Below are 25,346 nucleotides of genomic sequence, written 5' to 3' on the forward strand. Positions count from 1 at the left end.
TTTATGAGTTTTTCTGCAGGATATCAATCCAATATGGAAATACACTACCACTGGAAGGTTTTGCATAGTCTGTGTGTAATCTGAGAGCCCCAACAGATAAGGTTATTGACTCTCTGGAGACAGAACTCCATGGACCCAGCCCCTATCATCTAGAAGTCCTTACACAAGGCATAGAACTGGAGGACCTGACAAGACTTTTCTTAACCTCTTAAGGCCCACTCGACTTTGTTGAGGGGAGGAATGCATCCTGCTTTTGCTACTTGTCAGCAGGCAGTTTAGCAATGCTTTTTAAAAGCTCTTTTATAGAGCACCTTTCTCAGTTTCCTTAGGTCGCTTCTGTTACTGAGCCCCTGACCAGGGCAACTGAGTATCCCACTCAGGGTGAACCAGCTGGATTGTGCCATTTCTTATTTTCCAGAAATCCTCATTTTAACCCAAACAGCATTCCTTTTGCGTGATGCACGGTGCTATTGTCGTGGATAGCGGGCTCAGTGCGTTTAGAAGGGCAGGTTGGGATTCTGTTCAGCTGAAGGCTTTTCTCTGGGAGCCGTCCCGGTCATCTCCGCTGACCCCTCTATTAGTGACTGAACTTGCTGTCATCGCAGTCCAAGAGCCAAGTCCGGCTGCATATTCAGAAATCTGTCTGCATCACCTCTGGGGTGCCAGACATCCCTCATTTGTGTTGTTGCAGCTTCTGTGCATGCCTCTGATGACCACATAAGGTTTTAGAAGGATGCCATCCCAGGGAATAGCCTGTATGGCTTTGTAGCCCCACTGCCTGCCTAGCATGGTGCCCGTCCGTTGAAAGGCGTTCAGTACTGATGTTAAATGAGGTGCCATGAACTGGAGACTCACATGCTGTCCCGTTTCCCAGCTGTAGTTTTATGGCTGTGCCAGGGGATGGCTTTGACAAGTTAGCTTCCATGTACTTATCCTTAAACTAGGACTTATAAAATTCCCTGGCAGAGTTGTTACAGAGGTCACAAGCACTACCAGAGTTTCTCCAAGGGACCTACCACGTCATAGGCCCTTAGGGAGGGGAGGCTTGTTAATGCCAGTCCCTTTCCCCCAAGCCTCCAGCTCTTCTTTGAAAATTATTTCCCTTAATAAAGTGTGCAACACACATCACTTAATTCTGACATACTAGCAAGAAATGTCTTTCAGTTTGTATTTTTAAGAGAGAGAACTTTGTTTTACAGTCTTTAAAATTTGCAGTGACGTGGATGGAACTAGAGGGTATTGTGCTGAATGAAGTATCAGAGAAAGACAAATACCCTATGATTTCACTCATATGGGAAGTTTAAGGAACACAGGGGAAGGGAAGGAAAAAATAAGAGGGAAACAGGAAGGCAAACCATAAGAGGCTTTTAACTATAGAAACAAACTGAGGGTTGCTGGAGGGGAGATGGGTCGGGGGTTGGGGTAACTGCATGATGGGCATTAAGGGGGCTCATTACTTGATGTAATGAGCACTGGGTGTTGAATACAAGTGATGAACACTGAGCTCTGCCTCTGAAACTACTCATACACCGTATGTTAATTCATTGATTTTTAACTAAAATTCAAAAAATGAACTGCTAAAAGATTGATGTAATGAGGAGAGGAAGTAAGCTGGAAGATTCCGCTCTCCATGGTTCATTTGCATCCTCTGGGAGATGTAGAGCAGAGCACATGCCATACAGGTTCATAGTGAGGATTAAGTAAGATACCCAGTGGAAAGCATTCAGCACTGCCTGGAACACAGTGAACCTCACAGAGATAGAATGATTCTCTGTTCTTTTCCTGCACACGCCATTCCATTCTGCCATCCAGCTGGTTTTCCTTTCTTTTGTGATGGTTATGTATTTTATGTCCTGGTCAGTCACATTTGCCACCCATTCCTTAAGCAACGATGAACATATATAATGAAACCAGGGACATTTCAGAAAGAAGGTTCAGGAGATGAAGCAGATGAAGTTATAAGATCCTCCAGAGAAATGTGTCATTTCTTTCTATTGTTCAGGTTTGGTCGGAAGCGCACATTAGCAGCATTTCTGTGCCTAGGAGGACTGGCTTGTCTTATTGTAATGTTTCTTCCAGAAAAGAAAGGTATGCCTTTCAGAATTCTACAGAATGGTTTTGAACAGCACTTTTATTACAATGAATCTCAATATAGTAGAGAGATTACCATATGCCATGCTTCATTTCTGTGATTGCATATTATTTAGTGATTGTGTGGGGTATAATGGGCCAGATTCTTCCCATTGCCTAAACTATTCTCTGGGTGAATAATGTGCTTAGAGGTGCACTATTAATTCTTTCAGGCGATTAAGCTACCATCTGGGGTGTCTGGGCTGCGGTACCGGTGATGTTAGAGTTGTTTATTTGATGATGGGGAGGACCATTTAGCTCTGCAGAGAGAGAAACTCCATCCAGGGCTACAAATAGCACTCCCCATCCCAGCCAATCACAGATTAGAGGTCAGAGCTGCTGATTCTCAAAGGCAGCCTTGGCACCCTCGGCATATCCATCCATATTCCCAGGGCACCCTGATGGTAACAGTATAATAAGAGTGATAGGGACTCCTGGGTGGCTCAGTGGTTGAGCATCTGCCTTCGGCTCAGGGCATGATCCTGGAGTTCCAGGTCAAGTCCCGTATCAGGCTCCCCTGGGGGGCTTGCCTCTCTGCCTATGTCTCTGCCTCTCTCTGTGTCTCTCATGAATAAATAAGTAAAATCTAAAAAAAAAAAAAAAGTGATATTCACTGTTGGTGACAACTGACATTTTCTCAGTATTATATAAAGTATGAACAAAACATCTTTAGGAAATCTGGTGTTTTTTATATATTTGTAACTTTGCTGTGCATCCTCCTCTAACTTGATTTCTGCCCCTCTATAGACATTATGTAGACAGTGATGGTTCTCAATCTTTTTTTTTTTTTTTTTGCTCTAGCACACCTAAGGAAGGCTATTGTGTCAAAGACTGATTTCTGGCAATAAAGAGTGGATTATAACACACTGCAGCTGGGGCATATGGTACAACAAAATCCCTCCTTTGGGGGCTTTGGGATCTTAATAGGCCTCCATCCTGGAGCTTTTACTTCAGTGCAAATCATTGTGAGGAAGTTTATATAAAGTTTGACAGCTGCTAGAAACACAAGAATTTACTTCCTGACACAACATATCACATATGAAACACTCCTTTGATCATTGCTTCTCCTTGAGATTCAGTTGTAGCAGTGTCTCACTGAAGACCCCCAAGGCCACATATTCTAGTTCTGTAACCCTCCAGAACACTTGCTGTGCTGCTGGTTGCCATCTCAAGTTCTATGCCTTGAGTCCAGGGGACAGTTTGCTCCCTACTGTGGATGTGACTCATATTTAGAACAACCTTATAGTGATTTTCATGGAATCACAGAAACTAGAAAATTCAGTAAGTTTGCCTAGTTCTTATTCTCCAAGGAAATCGTCACCTCTGCTAGTGCCAGAAAAGGGAGAGTCCTCAGCTCTCACCTTGCTGTGGGTTTATAGAACCAAGCACCCAGTTCTGTTTGTCTGGAATAGGCTGTAGCAGGCTTAGAGTCATAGGTTGAGATTCAGATTTTGTTTTTCCTAGGCAACTTGGAAATTTGTTTCTTTTCTTTTCTTTTCTTTTTTCTCTTTTTTCTTTTCTTTTCTTTTTTCTTTCTTTTCTTTTCTTTTCTTTCTTTCTATGAGAGACACAGAGGCAGCAAGAGAGGCAGAGGGATGAGCAGGCTCCATGCAGGGAGCCCGATGTGGGACTCGATCCTGGGATTTTGGGATCATACCCTGAGCGGAAGGCAGACACTCAACCACTGAGCCACCCAGGTGTTCCAGTTGCTTTCTATCTGTAATAGTCCTGTGTTCTCTTTGTTGCCTGTAAAGAAACATTTTTCCTTGTTGCCATAAGCACCCCTGTAACCTGTCACACCTCTGCCAGCCTGCCCAGTTAATGTCTTTCTTCCTGCCACATAGCTGTGCACTTCAGGGAAATGACCCCCCAACCCAACACTGTGCACATGGCCCTTTCTACAAAAGCCCAAAGTGAAAGGAGATGTGAGATGTGTGGTCTCCATCCAGACCCGTCCTCACTCTCTGCTCACTTCAAGTCGGTTTTAAGAGAGAGAAGCTCAAGCCCTTAGTTTGGCTGTGCCCCTGGGTGACAGGGAATAAGGAACAGCTAGCAGGATATCTTTCGTACTCCAGGAGCATGTCTCAGCAACTTGGTACCTCTGTTATACCTAGAAAAGTAGACATCCGGTCAATTTTTGAAGATTTCTAGGAAAAGAAACCTCACTGTGTCCCTTAGAAAATTCTATTTTTAATAGCCATTAGAACGGGCCTCTTCCACCACAACTGAGCCCATTTCCTTTCCTTTTAATTCACCACCAGAGATGGAGAACAGATGGCCGGTCCCTTTTCTTGCATAATCCTTTCTATATTTGCTGGGAGTGTTCTTAAGTATTCCTGAATCTTTTCTTTTCTTCATTGAGCTGAAACAATTTGTTCTTTAAACTTTCTTTGAACCTTTCACACTTACTCCTTAGAGCGTTTCGACGGCTCAGTTTTAAATCTGTTTTTTCAAAGTTCTGAACCTTAAGCTACTTCTTATAAAAGTTCTGATAAATATATATTAAGAGAGAGATCTAATAGTTTGAAAACCTCTGTTAGCATCTTGTGTGAGCTTGGAGACCACACATCTTCTCACTGCTTTTTGTGTCCATTTTCCCTTACTTTTTCCCACTAAACACATTCACTGTCTCCTTTCTGACAATGTAGATGTCCCAGTGCTGGCCGACTTTTGTTTTGGTACCTGTGTATGATTGTGGTTCTCTGTGTCTGAGGCGCAGACAGACATATAGACAGATACACCCCTAGAAGAAACAGCCAGTAAACTAGAAAACAGATGATTTGGCATTCCTTAACTTGTGGTTTATAGTTATTAGGCAAAGTAGCCTGCCCAGTGCATATTTGCACATTGGTTGGCCTCCAAGTAAATGTTCTCCCTGGGGACAGTTTACCAGGTGGCCACTAATATTTTTCTACAGATTTCTCATCATTCATTTTACCTGATTTCTGTCCTTGCTCAAAAGACCCTAATTAAACCTACAGTACTGTCATTTATAAAGGTTAACTATATACTGGGTTCTCTTCATATATAGAAGATAATATGTAATATCCCCATTTCATACAGCAACTAAAGTTTAGTTGGGTCAAGTAACTTGTCTGAGTTTGCATAGCAAGTAAGCAGCACACCCAGGATTCAGATTTCAGGTCTTTCTGACTCTAAAATCAGTGCTGTTTGGGGGAATGCTGTTTTGCCCACTTAGAGTTTTATAACTAGAGTATTCATTGCACATGGTGAAGCTCTTGTCTTAGAGAATTAATACCGACTAATTAGAGCTGGTTCTTAACTCTTCAGTAGGCAGGTCTGATGGGAATTGGCCAGGGTTCAAGAACCTAGATTGTCAGAGTGACCCTGAGCTCTTGTTGGCAAGGTCCTGGCAGTTGTGGTCCTGCCAGAGACCAAGTAATAGGGAGTCATAGCACACAACCAGATAAACGAGTTTCACAGATGAAAGAGTGCCCTCAGACTCTACTCTGAGCTCCTTTATATCTCATTTCTTTTATCAACCTCTGTCCATTTTTTATTCACTTGACTTCTCTAGTGCTTGCTATATACAGGATGCTATTCATAAACAAGACCTAAACCCTTGACTCAAGAGGCTTACAGTCTGTTAGGGAAAATGAGTGATTAGAGAACAACAACAACAACAATAAAAGTCAGAAGGTACCATGTGAGAATTGACAACAAAATGCTATGGGGACTTTAACTTCAGACCACAATCTTAATGGAGACCAGCTTTCCTCCTGTGTTAGACAACTGTAAACCCAGACAAACTATAAGAAGCACTGTCAGACACTGGACAAGAGGCTACACAGGACAGACAGTGATCCCTGATAGGAAGGAAATAAAGTGCTCCCTAAGAGTTACATAGCCTAGCATCTCTGAGCCACTGTACAAAGACTGGGAGCCCAGCAAATCTCAGTGCTTTACTATATTGAAAAGACAGTATTAAAACTTGAGGAGGCCAAGATTTCAAGAATTGGCTGGAAAAAATACTGAAAAGGAATAAGATACACAGAGGAAGAACTCCAGATATCTGCAGAAGGAGCCTCCGAGTCTTTGGCTGCTTACTGATCTCTGTATGAGTTTGAGGAAGCTACTGAGGTCACAGAGGACCACCAGGAAGCAGCATTCAGAGCAGTTCTTGGAACCCAAGGCCATGCCTAGTTTCTTTTCAGCCAGATATGCTGTGCTAGGTAGAGACCTCCGGGGTCAACATAGCCCTACACTAAAGGCTGTTCTATGCTTGCCCTCAAAGTACTTTAAAAGTCTGAGAAGGATGAAGTGATTCCAAATAACTTAACTGCATCCCAGAACAAAGAGCAACAGTATTTAAAGGAATACAGCAATATCCAGCGCCTAACAATATAACATCCACGTTGTATGGCATCCAACCAACATTACCAGGCAGGAAAATACCACCAGCAACCAGGAGAAATATCAATAGAAACAAAGCCAGAAATGAGCCAGATCAAATGAGGAGACAAGAACTTTAAAACAGCTATTATCAATATGCTCCACATTTTTAAGAAGATAGAAGAAAGTATGATCATCCTGAACGGAAAAGTAGAGGATATAAAAAAGACATCGTGTGACATCTAGAGATGAAGCATACATTATATGAAAAAAAAATGCAGTGAATGAGATTACCTAGAGAAGAAAAGATCAGTGAAAAGACAGAACAAAAGAAAGTATGCAAAATGAAGCAGGAAAATATAATTGGATGAAAAGTTAACCAAAAAAGCATCAATGAGTTGTAGGACAATACCAAGCCTAACATATTTGTAATTGGAGTCAAAGAAGGAGATAGTCAAGAAAAAATTACTTGTAGAAAAGATGGTCAGATATTTTTGACATTTGATGAAAGCTGTAAACACATAACAAGAAAGTTTGTTCATCAAGGAGATGTAAACAGTCCTGACTGTGCAGGCGTCTACAAAATACATGAAGCAAAATTGGATAGAATTGAAAAAATAGACAAATCCGAAATTACAGTTCAATATTTCAGTACCCTTCAACTATTGATAGAAAAATCAGACAGCAAAACTACAGATATGAAGACTTGAACTTGACCTAACTGCCATTTGTCAAACCCTCTGCCCTAACACAGCAGAATGTGCATTCCATCTGAAGGACACATGGAACATTTACCAAGTGTTTGGGCCATAAAACAAGTTTCAATAAATTGAAGAGAATTGAAATATTCCAAAAATAGTTATTTGATGAGAATGGAATTAAGCTAGCCATCAGTAACTGAAAGGTATCAGGGAAATCCTCATATATCTGGATTTAAAAAACCACTCATCTAAAAACCCACAAGTCAAAGAAGAAAGGAAATCACAAAGGAAATTAGAAAATTTTAATTGAACAATAATTAAAGTTTAACATATGGAAGTTTGTGGGATGCAGTAAAGCGGTGCTTAGAGAAAAATTTAATTGAAAATGTCTGAATAAAGTTGTCTTCAAATTAATGATTTAAGCTTCTTTAAAAAAAATAGAAGACAAACTTAAAAAAATGACAAATTAAACACAAAACAAGGACGAGGAAGCAAATAATAAGCAAAAATCAATGAAGTAAAAACAGGAAAACACTAGGGGGAAGAAAATCAATGAAACCAAAAGTTGGTTGTTGAAATCCATAAAATCTGTAAACCTCTAGCCACATGAATAGAGGAAAAAGAGAGAAGATGCACATTGCCAATATCGGGAATGAAAGAGGGGAACCTATAGTATCTGTCTCCATTTATAAGGGAATATTGTGAACATTTTTATGCCAGTAATTCAAATTGGGCAAAAATGGATCAATTCCTTGAAAGATACAAGCTACCAATGTATACTCAAAAACACAATTAGCCTAAATAGCCCTCTATCTAGTCAAGAAATTTTTTTTTTCTATTCAAGAAATTTAATTTGTAGGTAAAAACATTCCTACAAGAGAATTCCAAGCCCAGATGGCTTCACCAGTGAATCCTGTGAAACACTTAAAGGAAGAAATAACACCAATTCTATATATTCTCCCAGAAAATAGAAAAGGAAGGAGTACTCTTCCAACTTAATTTGTGAGGTCAGCAATTATCGTGATGCTAAAACCAAACAAAGACTTTACAAGAAAACTGTAGATCAGTATAGATGCAAAAATCCTGAACTAAATATTAACAAATTGAATTCAACAGTGCACAATAAAGGGTAGTATGTCATGACCAAGCAGGGTATATGCTACCAATGCAGGGTTAGTTTGACATTCAAAGGCTAATTGGTGTTAATCACCATTTTAAAAAGCCAAAAGAAAAAAAATCATATGATCCTGTCCATACAAGTAGAAAAAGCACTCGTCAGAATTCAATATCCATTCATTATAAAAACCATAAGAAACTGAAGTAATTGATAAAGGGCATCAAGGGAAAGCCTACAGCTAACATCACATTTGATGGTGAAAAAGTAAATACTTGCTCCCTAAGATCAGGACAAAGGCAAGGATGTCCATTCTTACCACTTCTGTGGACATTGTACTGAAATTACTGGTGAATATGACAAGGCAATAGAAAGAAATTAAAGGGATCCAGGTTGGAATGAAGAAGTAAAACTGTTTTTATTCACAAGACTACATGGTTGTCCCCATAGAAAATCCTAGGGAATATACAAAAAAAATCTACTAAAATTAATACATATGAACACTTTTATTTCTATATATTAGCAACAAACAAAACTGAAAGAAAATACCATTTATAATAAATAAAAATGAAATATATTTAGGGGTACATTTTACAAAATATATTTGAGACCTGTAGAGAACTATGAAATACAAAACATTGATGAGAGAAAGTCAAAGAAGATACTAAATAAATGAATTGGTGGTGATTAATAATTAATTAATAATAAGTATTATTATTACATAGAGAAATTACCATGCTCAGGGTCAGAAGATCTTGTTTAAGGCATCAGCTCTCCCCGAATCAGTCTATCTTCAGCACAGTCAATCTCAATACAATTTCCAACAGAATTTCTGTGGAGAAAAAGATTGACAAGTTAATAACAAATTTTTTTATGGGCATGTAAAGGATCTAGAATAACCAATATAACTTTTATCAAGAAAAAGAAAGTTGGAGGATTAATCCTACCTGATTTTAAAACTTACTACAAAGTTAATCAGTATATTATATTGCAGATAGGAATGGCTGTATAGATAATAGAATTTAGTATGAAATAAACTCATGCATACGGTCAGTTGGATTTTTTTGTTTGGTTTGCTTTGGTATTTATTTTATTTTATTTTTATTTTTTGATTTATTTTATTTTTTGGCCTGAGATTTTGATCACTTATTAAAAATGTTTTATCCAATTGTAACATACATAAAATTGCACACAGTCAATTGATTTTTAGCAAAGATGACAAGTCAGTTAAATGAGGAAAAGATAATCTTTTCACCAATTGGTGCTGGGATAATTGGATGTCCATGTGCAAACAATTTTATATCAATTTGCTTGTCACATCATATACAGTAATTAACTCAAAATGGATGGGAGACTCAAACGTAAAGGCTAAAACTATACAAGCTCTATAAGAGAATGTAGAAGAAAAACCTTACTGCGATTTCGGCAAAGATTTCTTAAATGAGACAGAAAACGAAAAAAAAATTTATTAGTTAGACTTCAAAATGAAAAACTTTTGTTTTTTGAAAGACATAAAGAAATGAAGAACAAGGCACAGACTGAGAAAAATAATTACAAAGCATATACCTGATAAGGACTTATACCCAGAATATAGAATTGGACTCTTGCAGCTTAATAATAAGAAAAAAATTGGGCAGAAGATTTGAACGGACGCTGCTCCAAAGGGACAAGAAAATGGTCAATAAGCATGGGAAAAGATGTCCAATCATTTGACATTAGGGAAATGGAAATCAAAACCACAATGAGATATATACCAGTATGCACCTGTTAGAATGGCTAAAAATAAAATTAAAATTACCGTCATTGGCAATGATGAGGAAGAACCAGGCTGACAGAAATGTAAAATGGACACTTTGAAAAACATTAGTAGCTTATTTAAAAGGGAAACATACACTTACACTTGCACTCACTTTTTTTTTTTCCTGTTGGAGCATCAGTAACTTTCAGCACACACTTGTTTGAAACAGAGGTGTACCCCCACCTCTTGTCAGCACCCTCTGACAAGGACCTTGACACTCATGCCTGTATCTCCAGCTCTGCTTGGCCCAGCATGGAACATGCTTAGCCTGCACACACGGAGGGGCGAGAGGATGGGGAGCGTGGCAGCATGGAGTGGCCTGGGCACCTCGAGGACCAGGGTTTGTTCTGACTCCGGGCTGTACGGGAGTGTGCCCACAGCAGGTGCTCGGTGCGTGTGTGCTGAGTGTGGCTGTGTGAAGGGAGAAAGGCACACTACTTCAGGGGGTCCTAGGAGGGGCCTGGGCTGAAGGGCAGACAGTGCAGTGGGGCCCAGGGATCTCCAACCAACGCATCAGCAAGGGCTTCCTGAAGGAAGCGGGGTCTTGCTAGGCCTTGGCAGGTAGAACTTGGCCTCGTGAGGGGGGGACCAAGGGGGCAAAGACCTGCTACAGCGAGGAGGAGGCAGGCACACAGGCTATAGAGGGGGTTCGTGAGGCTGAAGATTCAGAAGGGCCGTGGGTGCAGCTAAGGCTCTTGAAAAGTCCTCTTGGGATTCTGGAACTGAGTTCTTAGCAGAAAGGTAATGGGATTAAAGCAGTGCTTTGGAAAGGCCACTCTGGAACAGAGGGGAGCAGCTGGGGACGTGGTGGAGCAAGCAGGAACCAGCTTTGGAAAGCAGAGGAGAGAGGAGGCCTGAGCTGTGACAGCCCCACGAGGGGGAGATGAGGGATGCCATAATCCTCATCTTCGCCAACAAACAGGACCTGCCTGATGCCATGAAACCCCACGAGATCCAGGAGAAACTGGGCCTAACCCGGATTCGGGACAGGAACTGGTATGTGCAGCCCTCCTGTGCCACCTCAGGGGATGGACTCAATGAGGGGCTCACATGGTTAACCTCTAACTACAAATCCTAATGAGCATTCTCCACCTATCCCCCGGAAGGAGAGAAATCAGAAACCCATTCATAGGATTATCGAGTTATAACTCACCATTACCTAGTGAATCAGGGACGCAGATTTACACAAAGACTTTGATGCAAATGTTCATAGTGGCTTTATTAATAATAGCCCCCAAGTGGAAGGAACCCAAATACCCATTGGCTGAAGAATGGATAAACAAATTGTGGCATATTCATACAATGAAATATTGCTCAAGAACAACAACAAAAGAATTGAACTCTGACCTACCGATACACACAACATGGATAAATATCAAAAACATTAAATGCTAACTAAAAGAAGCCAGACACAGAAGTCTACAAATTGAATTATTTTATTCATGTGAAATTTTAGAAATGGTGAAACTATAGTGACAGAAATTTGTGCATATATGTTATTTTTCTTTAAAAAAAAAAAAGTATGGAAAGCAAATAATTTGGGGGAGTTTTTGCCCACCTGTGTATCATAGCAAAGAGCATACTGCTATCTTAAAGATATTTAACATATGCATGAGCAACCAGAAATGAAGCAGATAATTTTTTAAAAAATTTGTTTGCAAGAGAGAACATAAGTAGGGAGGGGAAGAGGCAAGGAGAAGCAGAAGGAGAGAGAGAAGCAGGCTCCCCGCTGAGCAGGGAGGCCATTGTGCTCTCTCCCAGGACCATGGCATCATGACCTGAGCCACAGGCAGGTGCTTAACCAACAGAGCCACCCAGGCACCCCTGAAGTAGATAAATAAGTTGAATTTTTACTATTTGAAGTCAGTGAAATATGACTATAACATACTGAGAATTTTTTTTTTCTGGCAACCTCAGATGGACTCTGAGAAAACTTTCAGATAGCTGGTTCTAAAAATAATGTCCTTAGAGCTGCATCATTGGAATAAACTTAAAACCTCTCACATTCAGTGCTATAAAGGATATGGGTGTTTTGAGAATTACCTTTTTTCCCCTCACCAATAATTGAGTTTAGTTTTCCTTTTTAAATTACCTTTTTTTTTACCCAAACAGTCACTTTGGACATTTGCTGGTAATAGCCAGTAACATCTGATTTTATTTTCAGATAAAGAACCAAAGTCAGGAATCAAAGGAACCAGCCCAGTGGCTGCAAAGCACTCCTGAACATTGACTCAGGATGACCAACAGCCCAACAACTCCCCAGGCAGGAGCCCCAGAAAGGATAAAAAATAATTTTCTAATAAACAGAACTATCTGACATTGATATGGGCTACCTTGGGATAAGGTAATCTCCCCCAGGTTCAAGTGGTGACTGCAGACTCCATTGTTAGGACCACAGGAGAGAAGTTTTTTCAGGCATCTGATGAGATGTTAGGCTGACGTGAGTGCTCTGTGCATATGTGGCTGGACCCTGGCTCCCCAAATGGGTTACAGCTGGAAGCGTCCTGAGCTTTACATGAAAGACTTCTTCCAGCTTTGGATCTTGTGGGTGTTTGGACAAAAGCCTTCTGTGGTGTGCCATTTGAATTCAATTTTTGGGATAGCAATCCCCTAACCTGTTGTTAAAGATGTTACAGAGTGTTGCTATACAGCTCTGAAAGATGCCTTCATATGGGTTGAAAACAGTCCCAGAGATCATTTGCAGTAAAGCAAATGGGCATATTCATGTTTGCTTCAAAGCTACCGAATACCTTTTCCTGACACACTTAAGTTTTCTGGAAAATAATTGACGAATTGCCCTTATAATTGTTATAATGGAAGTGATTGTTAGATCTCAGGCGCAGACATATATCTTGGAGTAAACGCTGAAGACAGAGTTCTTTTTCCAGAAGCATTTATGGCTTAAAATAATATATTCAGTACTTAAAAAGCTAGCATCTTCTTCCAAATGGCCTGGCAGAAGAGGAGAAAGCCCCAGATGGTCGGGTTTTGCAGTGCCTTGGCCAGTGTGTCGAGGACACCATCTTTAATGTAGATGAAGATTTATTTCATAGTCCAGCCGGGAAGGTGAAGCATATTTTAGGATGGGGTATTAAATTCCTTCCTTAGAAGTTGAGAGAGCATGAACACAGATTCTTTTTCACTAAATTAATCCCTACTGCAGTCCTTCTACTTATTTGTTCAACAAATGGCAAGCACCATGGAGTATTGTACTATGGGAGATGGTGCAGGGGGCACAGATACAAACGAGATACCAGCCTTCCCCTGAAGTATCTTGAAATATATTTGGGGCAGATGAGATGGAAGAGGAAGCAGCTACAGGAGTGTTTCTGAAGCTTGGCAGTTGAATAGATCAGGGACTAGAGATAGTGGAGGTCAAAGGAAGGAAGGAATATTGCTTTTGAGTTATTTAAGGGAAGAGTGGTTTCTATGAGCCATGCAGGCAGCCCCAAGGAAGGGGACAAGTGTATTCTATTTGGCAGAAATGTCAAGGAGGATGAGAGGAAATTACTTTGGTGATTAGGACCTCGCTGTTGACCTTCAGGAGAAGGACTTTGAGGAGAGCATGCTCTCAGAAGCCAGATTGTAGTGAGCTACAGGGCAGAGAAATTGGGGAGATGGAGGATTGGTCACTCATTGATGATGTCTGCCGGTGAAGGGGAAAGTACAACAGAGTCAATGAGATTTTTTTTTTCCTCAGGAGGAAAAATTGTTATTTTGAAAGCAAAGGCTAGTGTGTTATTGAAGAGAGAGGTTAAATATGTTTGAAAGGGAATAATTACACTGTAAGACCCCAGGGAGGATAACGTTAAGCAAGGAAAGAACCACAGGATAATCAGTAGTATTTTGATAGGAAAATGAACAGCCCTAGTATGTATTTTTGCATTTTATGGAAAGATGTCACATTAGGAAACAAATAGCATTAGTGATCAATAGATTCAAGTAAGAAGTTGAGCAGGAAGAAAGATTAAAAGTAGTTGCACATTTAGAATCTTGTTCTTTAAAGAACGTGAACAATTTATACCCTCTGGTAGTAATTTAACAGGGTTATTCCATGTCTACCAATGGAACACCAAGAAATGCAAACTGAAGAGAGTTGTTTTCCTGGACCTCGCCTCTGCCTCTTGTATCCATCAGACTTACTCTGTACCAGTGCCAAGGCTTGTCATGCTAACCACCATTTCACCTCACTGGTTGTTGAACAAGGTTGAGAAAGAGAGGCAAGGCGCCCCATGGTGGATGCGACTTAATGATCCCCATGAAGCTTGCTTTACTGCAGGGCAGAAGTGTTCCAAGAGCCTTGTCATTGAGGAGTAAGCAATTTTCATCATCCATAATGACCACCCTTGTGGAAGATGTCATGGGGACAGCCAGGACACTTGGAAAGTATTCATGTGTGTGTGTTGTGAGTGCCTACCAAGCCTTCTGAATGTGTTTTCCGTTATACCCCCTCCTCCCATTTGAGATCAATATTCATGCCTCTGGCTCCTTCAGAATTAACTATGCCATTTAAAGAAATTTTTCTCTCTCTGAAGGACCTCACGGGTGTCACCTTTGTGCTCCTCAGACACAGGTGTGTTTGCGGTGGTGAACAGCCATTCCTTGTCTCTGCTCGGGAAGCTGACGATCAGCGCTGCCTTTAACGTGGTATACATCTACACCTCCGAGCTGTACCCTACCGTCATCAGGTGCGCCTCCCACATCCTGCATGTCTTGCTGTGGGTGCTTGCAGCAACAGAGGCCCAGTACTCATTCCACCGGGCCCATGGTTAGCGTGCGCCAACAGCAATTCAACAAGCAGGTGTGAGCCCAGAAACTAACTGTGTAAATGATACTCGGGCTACTTGGCAGAGAAAACATAGCTGTAGTTTGGCCTGAGTTCCCTCCTGTAAATCGTAAGAGAAGTACTGTCCACTGAATGCATCCATCACCCAGAGAGTGCTCGGACGCCATTTTGATTTCAGTGGACTGGATTTGTTCAGTCACTCATCCTGTGTCAGGTACATGACAGGCAAGGGGATGAGTCCCTGTTCTCACAGAACCTACATTTTAGCTCAAAATAAGACACATTTTTAAAAAGGTAATTCCACCCAGTAAGAAGTGAAGATGAGGTGTACCTATTAGTTGTTAAATGTGGTTTCTAATGTGTAGGACATGCTTGTGTCAAAAAGAACATATGAATTTCCCCTTATAAGTCTGAAAACAAAATGTGAAGGGCAGGGATATAGCTCAGTCTTCTTAGAACTGGCTCTGTTGGCCCAGAAGGTATTCCCTAGCTCAACATCTCCCTTGTCTTTTTCAAGATCATTCCAGATGTTTTCCCTCATCCATGCACACTTAATGATTTTTTCTACCTATTAATTTAAAATCTCTTTCCCTCCAATTTTTCCTAGGCTGTCTGTTATTGGCTGGTCATTTCCTAATTATTCCTCTGACCTGTTTTCTCTGGCTGCTGGCTGTGGTACTGGGGGTGACCATTTTGTCCAAACTGGGGTGTTACCAACAATTGGGCTGGGGTGAAAGGGTGATGGGTGGCCACCCCAACTGCAACCACTCTCATTCCCACTTCTTCCCACCTCTTCCATGTCCATACTCCCCAGGAAGGTAATGTTCCTGGTTTCCTGAGAATATGTGCTCAGTTCCTAGTCATACGCCTGACCCTTTAATCGTCAATTAGTTGAAACTAAATAAATGGGTAGACATCTCAGATAATAAACCCCTGGCTCTCCATGAATATATTAGTTCATAGGATATCTCACACACAAAAACCCCCAAGAACATCTGACAAAGAAATACATGGTCATTTCTGTACTGTCCTCTGTAATAACTACGGTGTCTAGTATTATTAACCTCATGTGGCTATTTAGATTTAAATTAATTAAAATGAAGTAAATTAAAAATCCACTTCCTCATTCTCACTAGCCACACTTCAAGTGTTCATAGGTGTGGGCATCTAGTGGCTTCCATATTGGATAGTGCAGTTACAGAACATATCCAGCATTTCAGAATGTTCTAGTTGGCAGCACTGCTTTAAAGGAGCCTGTGTTCCCTCCACTTTGGGATTTATTATTACTATAGGCCTTTGTCCCACAGGGTCTTTACATTCCCTTCCTAAAACTTTACTAATGTTTCCCCCTTTTTTATGCCTTTCAGGAATGTTGGACTTGGAACTTGTTCTATGTTCTCCCGAATCGGTGGGATTATTGCTCCCTTCATCCCCTCACTGGTTGGTTTGTACCTCCTGGTTTTGTTTTTCTAGATTCTCTGCTTTGGAAATGCTTGTGCTTTTGAGTAGAAAGTGGTAATAGGGGTACCTGGGTGGTTCAATTGGTCAAGCATCTGCCTTTGGCTCAGGTCATATCCTAGGGTCCTAGGATCGGGCCCCACATCAGGCTCCCTGCTCAGTGAGGAGTTGGCTTCTCCCTCTGCCTCTCCCGCTGCTTCTGCTCTCTTTCAAATAAATAAATACATTCTTTAAAAACAAAAACAAAAACAAAAAAACAAAAAAAAGGAAAGAAAGTAGTAATGAACAACTGCTACTTAAGATCAGCCTGACCAAGTGTAAACCTTCTATCTTTTAGATTACATATCCCTCAGGGCAGATGAGGTGTTACCCAGGATGCTTTTACCCTGAAGGCTGAGTGGTTGCTTATCTACATTCATTGTGGAGAGTTAGCAACAGCCAGCTTGCCCCCTCCTAGGAAGTCACCATTCATAAGTTAATCAATTAGTGAATGTTTATTAAGCTTCTGCTGTGTGCTGGGCCCTGTGTTGAGCTCTTCAGCACACAACATCTCATGTAAGCTTCACAATAACCATGTGAGGTGGGCATTGGTATTACCCTTTATTAAACATGAGAAATTCTTTCAGAAACAGGTCAAGTAACTTGCCCAAAGGCATACCACTCAGAAAAGAAAATTGGAAAAGAAACATGCCTGACAGTGTGTCTATTAAGAGTTTTTAGCATTTTCTAAATTTCATAGTCAAAAGAAAGGGGATAGACTTAATGGCAGCCCTTAAAGTCCTTCCAGTCTTGAAAGGTTCGGATTCAGAGATGGAATCCATGGAGCCCCTGCGCCTGTCTCTGCTTGGTCCGATCTGTGGCCCTTGCAGCCAGAGTTCATCAAAGGGTGACTAGATTTGCTGTGTAGACAACTGTTCTCCCCACTTCCTAGCAATGCTGGCAGGTTGGGTCCAAGGACCCAGGGAGGGGAGGTTCCCACAGGACCAGCCAAGAGGGTCCTTGGCTTCCTGCAACATGAAAATCAAATGTGAGCCAGCAGGAAGTGAAAGCAGAGTTTATCGAAGATCTAGAGAGAGTAGATACAGATGGAGTGACTGGGAGGCTCAGAAAGGAAAGGAGGGAGTCTCATCTTTGTTCAGGGGGCTGGAGGTGGTCTGGTGTACGTGTCCTCTGAGGCATCCAGGGACTGGTTAGAACTGAAGACAAGGGCCCCAGTGTTATTCCTTGGAGCCAGGGGGTCTTGGTGTGGAGATGTCTAGATGTCTAGCTCCCAGTAGTCTGGAATGCGCATCTGATAGCTTCAACTGGTCATTCTCACCTGGTCCTTCCTTAGACGTTATCTGTTCTAGAGAAATCATTAAGTGTTGGCCCCTTACAAGGAGGACCTATGCTATTTGCATTACAAGACCTGTGTCAATCAGAGAAGGACAAACATTATATGGTCTCATTCATTTGGGGAATATAAAAAATAGTGAAAGGGAATAAAGGGGAAAGGAGAAAAAATGAGTGGGAAATATCAGAAAGGGAGACAACATGAGAGACTTCTAACTCTGGGAAACGAACTAGGGGTGGTGGACGGGGAGGTGGGTGGGGGGTGGGGGTGACTGGGTGACGGGCACTGAGGGGGGCACTTGATGGGATGAGCACTGGGTGTTATTCTATATGTTGGCAAATTGAACACCAATAAAATATATATATATAAAGACCTGTGTGAAGTGGAGTGAGGGTGCAGGTCCTAGCAAGAAGAGAAGCCGGAAAAGCAGCAAAGAGCAAAAACAGCTTTTTCTCTCATGGTGTCCCTTTGGTTTTCCTGTCTCACCAGTACAGGAGGATATCTCTGGAATGCCGCTGTAGCCTTTTCTTTCTTTCTGTCTTTGAGTTGCAGTGTACTTCCTTTACATAAGTATCTCTTTCCATGTTTCATGCCTAATTTTACACTATAAGACCATTCTCTAATATAAATTAGTTCCATTCTGCCAAGTGTGTCAGACATTAGGTGTTTAAATCTAAAGATCTGTGACTCTGGATGGTTCTCCCAGAACATTCAAATACCTAGTACTGTGTCTCTCTTCCTGCTCAGTTGAAAAGCGGTGAGAGTACTGTGTCCCCCTTGCTTCAATGACACACCCACGGTGTTTGACCTCTGTGTGCGTGTGGGTTCCAGAGGTGAGACTCCCCCTGTCCACCTCCCCCCCTCCACCCGCCTTCTCCATCATCTCTTTACTTCAGAAAAATCAGCAACCCATTCATTATCTGAGAGGATATCCTAACTAGTAGCGGTTCCGATCCACACAATGCGGAAGCCCAAGTGAGAAGATCATAAAGCTAAGCAACTCCTGTATAGGAATTCAAGAATATTAGCTCAGAAGGACCCTAGAGCAACACCCCAGTTGCTCTAGAGCAACAGTTTTCTATGTTATCTTTGAACCTGTTTGTGTTTAAAGAAACAAATTTTCCTGAGAATGTCTTCTGGGTCTCAGAAACGATGTTGTATCACCATGTTCAGTTCAGGTTGTTTCCAGACCACATGGATATTCTAGGGCTCTTGAGGCTTTTCTTTTTTTTTTTCGGGGGTAGAGAGTCCTACCTTTAACCCCTGTCCTTGAGGTATGATGCTGTAGCGGGAGAGCCAAGATTTTGTCTCATGGAGTCACAGAATGAATCTCACGGACAAAGGAGAGCAAGTAAAGTGATAAAGAGTTTTTATTAAGCAAGGATACAGAAAAAAAAAAAGCTCTCAGGAATGAGAGGGGTCCTCATGAGTTTGCCACTGAGGGTTTTTAGGGTTGGTCTTTTTTTTTTTTTTTTTAGGGTTGGTCTTTTATTGAAAGCTAACCAGGGAACGTAAATCTTTTTAGTGTCTCCACCGACAGCACCTTTGTGTAAGGACTAGTGATAACATCTTTAATGCCTTACAGTTTTTTAGGGTTTGGTTATTCTTTGTTGGTCACAGATGGCTGTCATAAAAAAGCACCCCCCCCTCAGATACCTAGGGCAATTTATCTCTTGTTTCCTTATACTTCCTCATTTTTGAGATTTCTGTGAGCCTGATCCCGCAGTCCCCTACCTATCCCTCCCTACTGCACCCCACCTGTCCCTTACTCGGTGCTAAGTGAGTCAGCCACCGTATATGGGATCCTTTCACTGATTCCAGTGTTGAGAACTTTAACATTTATCTTGAGTATTTGGGGTGTTGCCCAAGCCAAGAGTATGTGGAGATCCCTTGTCTTAGAAGTGAATCTCTAGCAGTGAAAGCAATACCTCCCTCCCCTACTGCTTCTGACCCGCATACCTTGGCTGCTTTCTGTGTACCCACTCCCACTTCTGCGTGCCTGAGCAGCCACTCTGTGGCTTTCCAGGGTAATTCGCCATGGGGCGAGAAGTGGCTTGTAGTGGATTCTGGTGGGAAGGCATGAATTGGGTAGTAAACACAGCCATCCCTCGGTCATAAGACTGCTGATTGTCATGTGGCGGGAAACGGATACTAATTTTTTGTGTGTTTCTGTTCTGTTCCTTGCCCTCACAGAGGTATGTGCAGGGGTCTCTACCCTTCGTTGTCTTTGGAGCTACTGGCCTGACTTCGGGCCTCCTAAGTTTATTATTGCCAGAAACCCTTAACAGCCCATTGCTTGAGACTTTTTCTGACCTTCAGGTGTATTCCTATCGGAGGCTGGGGGAGGAAGCGTTATCTTTACAGACCTTGGATCCCCCACAGGTATGGCATAGTTCTTTTGATCATTCAGTTGTACCACTTGGATGATGATAGTTTTCTGGGTGTGGGGGAGAATGTTCTGGTTAGATTTAACAGAACTGAGCAAAACTGTTGAAAAACAAAGATACGGGATAAATAGCAGCTGGTTGGTTTAGAGGAACAAAGACAGCCAGTGAGTCATTTGCTCTCTGGCTTTCTTAGAACACGGCAGGGTAAATTCTTTGGAGAGTAGATGTCATGAAAGTGCGTTTGTCAGTTGAGCGTCAGATAATAATTTTCATTTTAGAAATGTCATGTCATCATGTGACCATCCTTTTCTCCTTTCCTGTCTCAGTCTGTTGACAAGGACAACACTTTAGGCAGTGAGAGTGAGGAAGAAGAGGAGTTTTTTGATGCCGATGAAGAAACCCAGATGATTAAGTGAAGAGCCTCGGATTCCCCCTCCCAAACAGATGGTCTCCTTGTCTCTGGCCAAGGCAAGGTTTTCCAGGAAACCTAAGAGAGTGGTGGAAGTGCAGGCTTGAACATACGTGGAAGGTACTCAGCATGGGCTCATTTCTTCTAGGCACAGAGGAAGCTGGGGAAGGGATTTCATGAGAGAGAATATGACCATTCTGAGGGTACAGTCACTCTTTAGTCCAAAATTCTGGTTTATTTCTGATCCATGACTTCTGGCCAGAGAGCTCAGAAACACATGCCGGAGTGGAAAGCTAATTTGAAAAAAAAAAAAAAGGAAAGCTAATTTGTTTCTGGAAGTCTGATCATGTTGCTTATCCTTGATCATGACCTAAAGGCAGACATGTAAAATTTCTTCGCACTGCGAAGTGGGATAAGATAAACCATCCTTAATTAAGATTTCATCCTAATACCATATTTGACGCCTCACCAGGAATCTCCTGAGGCAGACTGCTGTTCGCCTTTCAGTTTTGTGCCAGAGGAGGAGCACCGAGAGGTGATTGATTAAATGTACCCCAAGGCCTCTGGCTTTCCCCTAACTGATGAAAGGTGGGTCTGCCCCTTGGTTTGCAGGCTGAGGGTTGGCTTCACCTCCTGCCATTAGCTCCAGAGACGATCCCCTGGGAAAAACCAACTGTACCGATACGATTTTCTCAGAGCCAGAAGTGTGGCTGTAGAGCCCTCTTAACTCCCTTTGACATTCCACTTGTATCACCTCATCAGTTCTGAGGTGCACCTCCAGGAGGTCCCACCTCAGATTCTAGTACCAGCAAGTAGCTTCAGAACTGTGCTCAGTAAGGAATGAAGTTCTGTAAAGGCGGAGGGCAGTTACAAAGTGACACGTCAGACCCTTGAAGAGGTGCAGCTTTTAGAAGGAATAAAAGGAAACCATCTGTCACGAGTTTTTGTTTGGTCTGTTTGGGCATTGTGCAGCGAGGGGCTTGGGCAACATTTAAGACCTTGAACACTTCCAATCCCAGATCATTCCCTGCCTCTGGAGTCCAAGTGGAAAGCAAGTAATTTCGGAGGAAATATTGGTTTTTCATGAAGTACCACCAACTTTCAAATAAGTCTGCCACACTTCAACTTCCAAAACCATGTGCTGGAAGTATCTGTTTCCCTCAAAACTTGAACACTCTCTCAAAGTTGGAGTATTAGCCTGGAGTCAGCAAGCTTGCACAGCATGGCTTTGGGCCGCTTTCCCAAGTGGGAACATTTCTGTGTCTTCAGGATTTCCCATTCTACTAACTCTCGCAGAAAAGGAAGTTGCATCGGAGATGAAGGGAAGACGTCATTGGGACTGCTTCTGGATGTCTTGTTGGCCTTGCCCCCGATTGACTCTGACCCTACCTACCCCATCCCCTTCCACATCAGCCTCTTGGTTTACACTCTGTCAGGCTGTACCTTTGTACCTGTTAAAGTATTTTTATGTCCTTTATGCCCTTGGCTACGTTTGGAGCTCTTCATAAATAGGGGCCATCTTTATTGCTGTTTGTTTCTATCTACTGTTCCCAGAAGAATATGGACTAGACACAGGAAAGACCTAATAAATATTACTGTTTCTAGACATGGAGAAAACTAGGGAACTCCTTGCAGTATCATTTGTATATCCCAGGCAAATCTGACCCACACCCCCAAACTGTGGAATCCTGCCTTTCTCTGGCAATTAGAGAGACCCTGCCCACCACCAGGAGAGGAAGAGATGAGGAACTTACAAGGACTCTTAGAAGCTCTTCTTAATGATCAGGAGTTAAAAATAAAGCAATGAACTAGCATATATGTGCTCTTTAGTCAGAGCGCTCTTTGCATTCTAAGAGCAATACATCCCATTGCAGAAAATTTGGAAACCAGAAGTTAATAAATTTGTCACCCAGAGGCAGCCAGTGTGATAGCTTCATTCTAACTGAAGACCAGTTGGGAATCCATTTCTCTGTTGTCACTGGGGTTCTCTCTGTCTCTGGCTAAATAAATGAGGATTCCATTAGTTCCCTCCCTGGGTATCCTGCTTTCCCAGCTATGGGATGGAAGAAAGGAAGGGGGGATGCACATGTTCCTTACAAAGCCCAGGCAGGCCATCAGCTGCCCGTGTCTTTTGTGTCACTAATAAGGTACTTGTTTCTTTCTAGATGGTCTTTTGGCAAAGTTTCATAATTACTGTTTTTTTCATCCTACCGCCGTTTATAAAGACAGATTGTTTTCCTTTTGATATTAAGTGTTGAAGAATAGGATTGTAGAGAGTGTGTACATGTGTATATTTGCACTGATTAAATTCTTAGAAAGCTTTGAATTTATAGGTAACATAATTTGTGCAGATGATTTGTAAAAAGCATCCTTTTTACTTTTTTACTCTATTCAAAATTAAATGTTTTTCTCTTCAAAAGCAGCAAGAAAAATGTAAGACACATAAGAAACCCCCAGTTTCTAGAGTCAAAGGTCTTAAAACAGCTTGTCCAGAACCTTGGTACCACACTGATATGTTAAAAGAAACAGTGTTGAAGTTTCCTGATTTGGTGAGTTGAAACCATTGCCCATTGAAAATGCAGTATTTGTCATTTGGCTGCTTTCAAGCAATATAGATATTCTTTAGTATTTAAAAATGAACAAAGAGGGGCCCCTGGGTGGCTCAGTCGGTTAAGCATCTGCCTTTGGATCATCAGGTCATGATCCTGGAGTCCTGTCATCAAGCCCTACATTCAGCTCCCTGCTCAGGGGGATGTCTGCTTCTCTCTCTTCCTCTGCCTACTGCTCCTATTGTCTCTCTCACTGGCTCACTCTCTCTCTTTCTCTCATAAATAAATAAATAAATAAATAAATAAATAAATAAATAATAATAAATAAGTTTTTTTTTTTTAAATGAGCAAAGAAAATACAACAAATGCGGAAATGAAAGTTTTAGGGACATTGCTTAAGTGATTTTAATCTAGGTAGGTATTTTTGTGGAGGTCAATTTGATGAAGAAACTGTTAGTAGATTTATATTCTCAACAAGAACATGGAAATAATTGTCCCTGGCAAATCAGAATTAAAGTACGGTTTTCCAATAGGACTTATTTTCCACTACAAATTCTTATTAAATCATTGGTTCTGGAATTTGAAATATATCTATAAAGGATTTTTTAACTAAAGTACAGATATTTTGGCTTCCTATAATTTAGGAAAGAATCACAAATCATAGGCCTTTTTTGTTCTTAGAGAACGTGTCAGGATGTGTAGTGGCAACTTTGGCAAACTGGACAAATATAGAATCTGCTAGAAATTACAGATGGTATGTGGTACAAGAACTGTAGCAAAGTAAGGGAGTCATGACAGGTAGGGCATAATAGGCAACTATAAAAATATTTTTAGAGGGAAAAAAATGCAAAGATAATGGGTTGTCAGAAAATTCGTCAACGTAGTATATTAAAGGAAAAACAACTTGTGATTACCTCAATATATATGTGAATATTATTTGGCAGAATTCACCTATTCAAAATAAAAGCTATTAGCAGATGAAACTTCCTTAGTAAAATAAGGGATATTGTAGTCCATGTGGTGAATTAGCACAGTGTCTCTGCACTTTCCTTAGGACCTTGGCCTTCAAACTTTCTTGATCATGACCCATAATAAGAAATGTTTACTTTATACACACACACACACACACACACACACACACACATATATATTCTCTTTCTCTCACCCCTTATATATATAATGTTTAAAATATTTTATATATCTGTGTATATGTGTATATATGTTTATGTATATATTTTATTATATATAATATATAATAATATATATATATATATAAAAGAATAAGTGTTGTTTTGGGATGCCTGGCTGGCTTAGTCGGTAGAGCATACAACTCTTTTTTTTTTTTTAATTTTTATTTATTTATGATAGTCACACAGACAGAGAGAGAGAGAGAGGCAGAGACACAGGCAGAGAGAGAAGCAGGCTCCATGCACCGGGAGCCCGACGTGGGACTCGATCCCGGGTCTCCAGGATCGCGCCCTGGGCCAAAGGCAGGAGCCAAACCGCTGCGCCACCCAGGGATCCCGAGCATACAACTCTTGATCTCAGGGTTGTAAGTTCGGGTTCCACGTTGGATGGAAAAGATGACTTTAAAAAAGAATAAATATTGTTTCATAGAAGTTCTATATATATGTAGTATATAGTTTTATATATATATTTTTTGGGGGGTACCAAATTACTTTATTTGAAGAAATGATACAAATGAAAGAAGTAGATGTTTTGGTACAACTTATAGAAAAGTATACATAAAACTTTAATAAAACAATATTCTTGCTAGGCACACTGATAACCTATATTCTGTTATTTTTTTTAAGATTTTTTATTTATTCATGAAAGAGAGAAAGGCGGAGACATAGGCAGAGAGAGAAGCAGGCTGTCCGCAGGGAACCTGATGTAGGACTCAATCCTAGGACCCTGGGATCATGCCCTGAGCTGAAGGCAGATGCTCAACCACTGAGCCACCCAGGTGTCCCCTGTTTCATTTTCTTAAATACCATTTGTGATTTCATAACCCACTAATAGGTTGCCACCTATAGTGTGAAATCCACTGTTTACTACTGTATACTGCAGAGGCTTTAAAGCTAAAATGTACATTTCCCAAAGTCCCTTGCAGCTAGGCTTCCATCCTGAGCCAAAGGCAGATGTTCAACCACTGAGCCACCCAGGCGTCCCAAGAACAAGATTTTTAACATAGAACCTGGCAAAATAATTCTAGTGTTTATATGGAAAGGTAAAGATCCAAAAATATTTAGGACAATCGTAAAAAATAAGAGCAAGCAGAGGGACTTGACTCTCCAGATAACGAAACTTATAAAGAATCTATAGTAT

The 25,346-nt window shown here is 41.2% G+C and overlaps 1 protein-coding gene across 3 annotated transcripts in view; it reads left to right on the forward strand.

Annotated features, from left to right (window-relative positions):
• Nucleotides 1-23,280, forward strand: part of SLC22A15 (solute carrier family 22 member 15) — an 81,075-nt gene extending 57,795 nt beyond the window's left edge. Inside the window, exons 8-12 of one of the 3 annotated variants that reach the window (XM_055312255.1) lie at nt 2,003-2,088; nt 14,664-14,784; nt 16,250-16,322; nt 19,867-20,055; nt 20,387-23,280. In XM_055312255.1, the coding sequence (XP_055168230.1) occupies nt 2,003-2,088; nt 14,664-14,784; nt 16,250-16,322; nt 19,867-20,055; nt 20,387-20,476 (559 nt within the window). In that variant the 3' untranslated portion in view covers nt 20,477-23,280. Of the gene's footprint in view, nt 1-2,002; nt 2,089-14,663; nt 14,785-16,249; nt 16,327-19,866; nt 20,056-20,386 lie in introns of those variants that run through there. The other 2 variants (XM_055312256.1, XM_055312257.1) reach the window with 2 other exon arrangements.
• Nucleotides 23,281-25,346: the final 2,066 nt, after the last annotated feature.

This window comes from Nyctereutes procyonoides, unplaced genomic scaffold (genome assembly GCF_905146905.1).
Source record: "Nyctereutes procyonoides isolate TBG_1078 unplaced genomic scaffold, NYPRO_anot_genome, whole genome shotgun sequence".
NCBI classification, from domain to species: domain Eukaryota; kingdom Metazoa; phylum Chordata; class Mammalia; order Carnivora; family Canidae; genus Nyctereutes; species Nyctereutes procyonoides.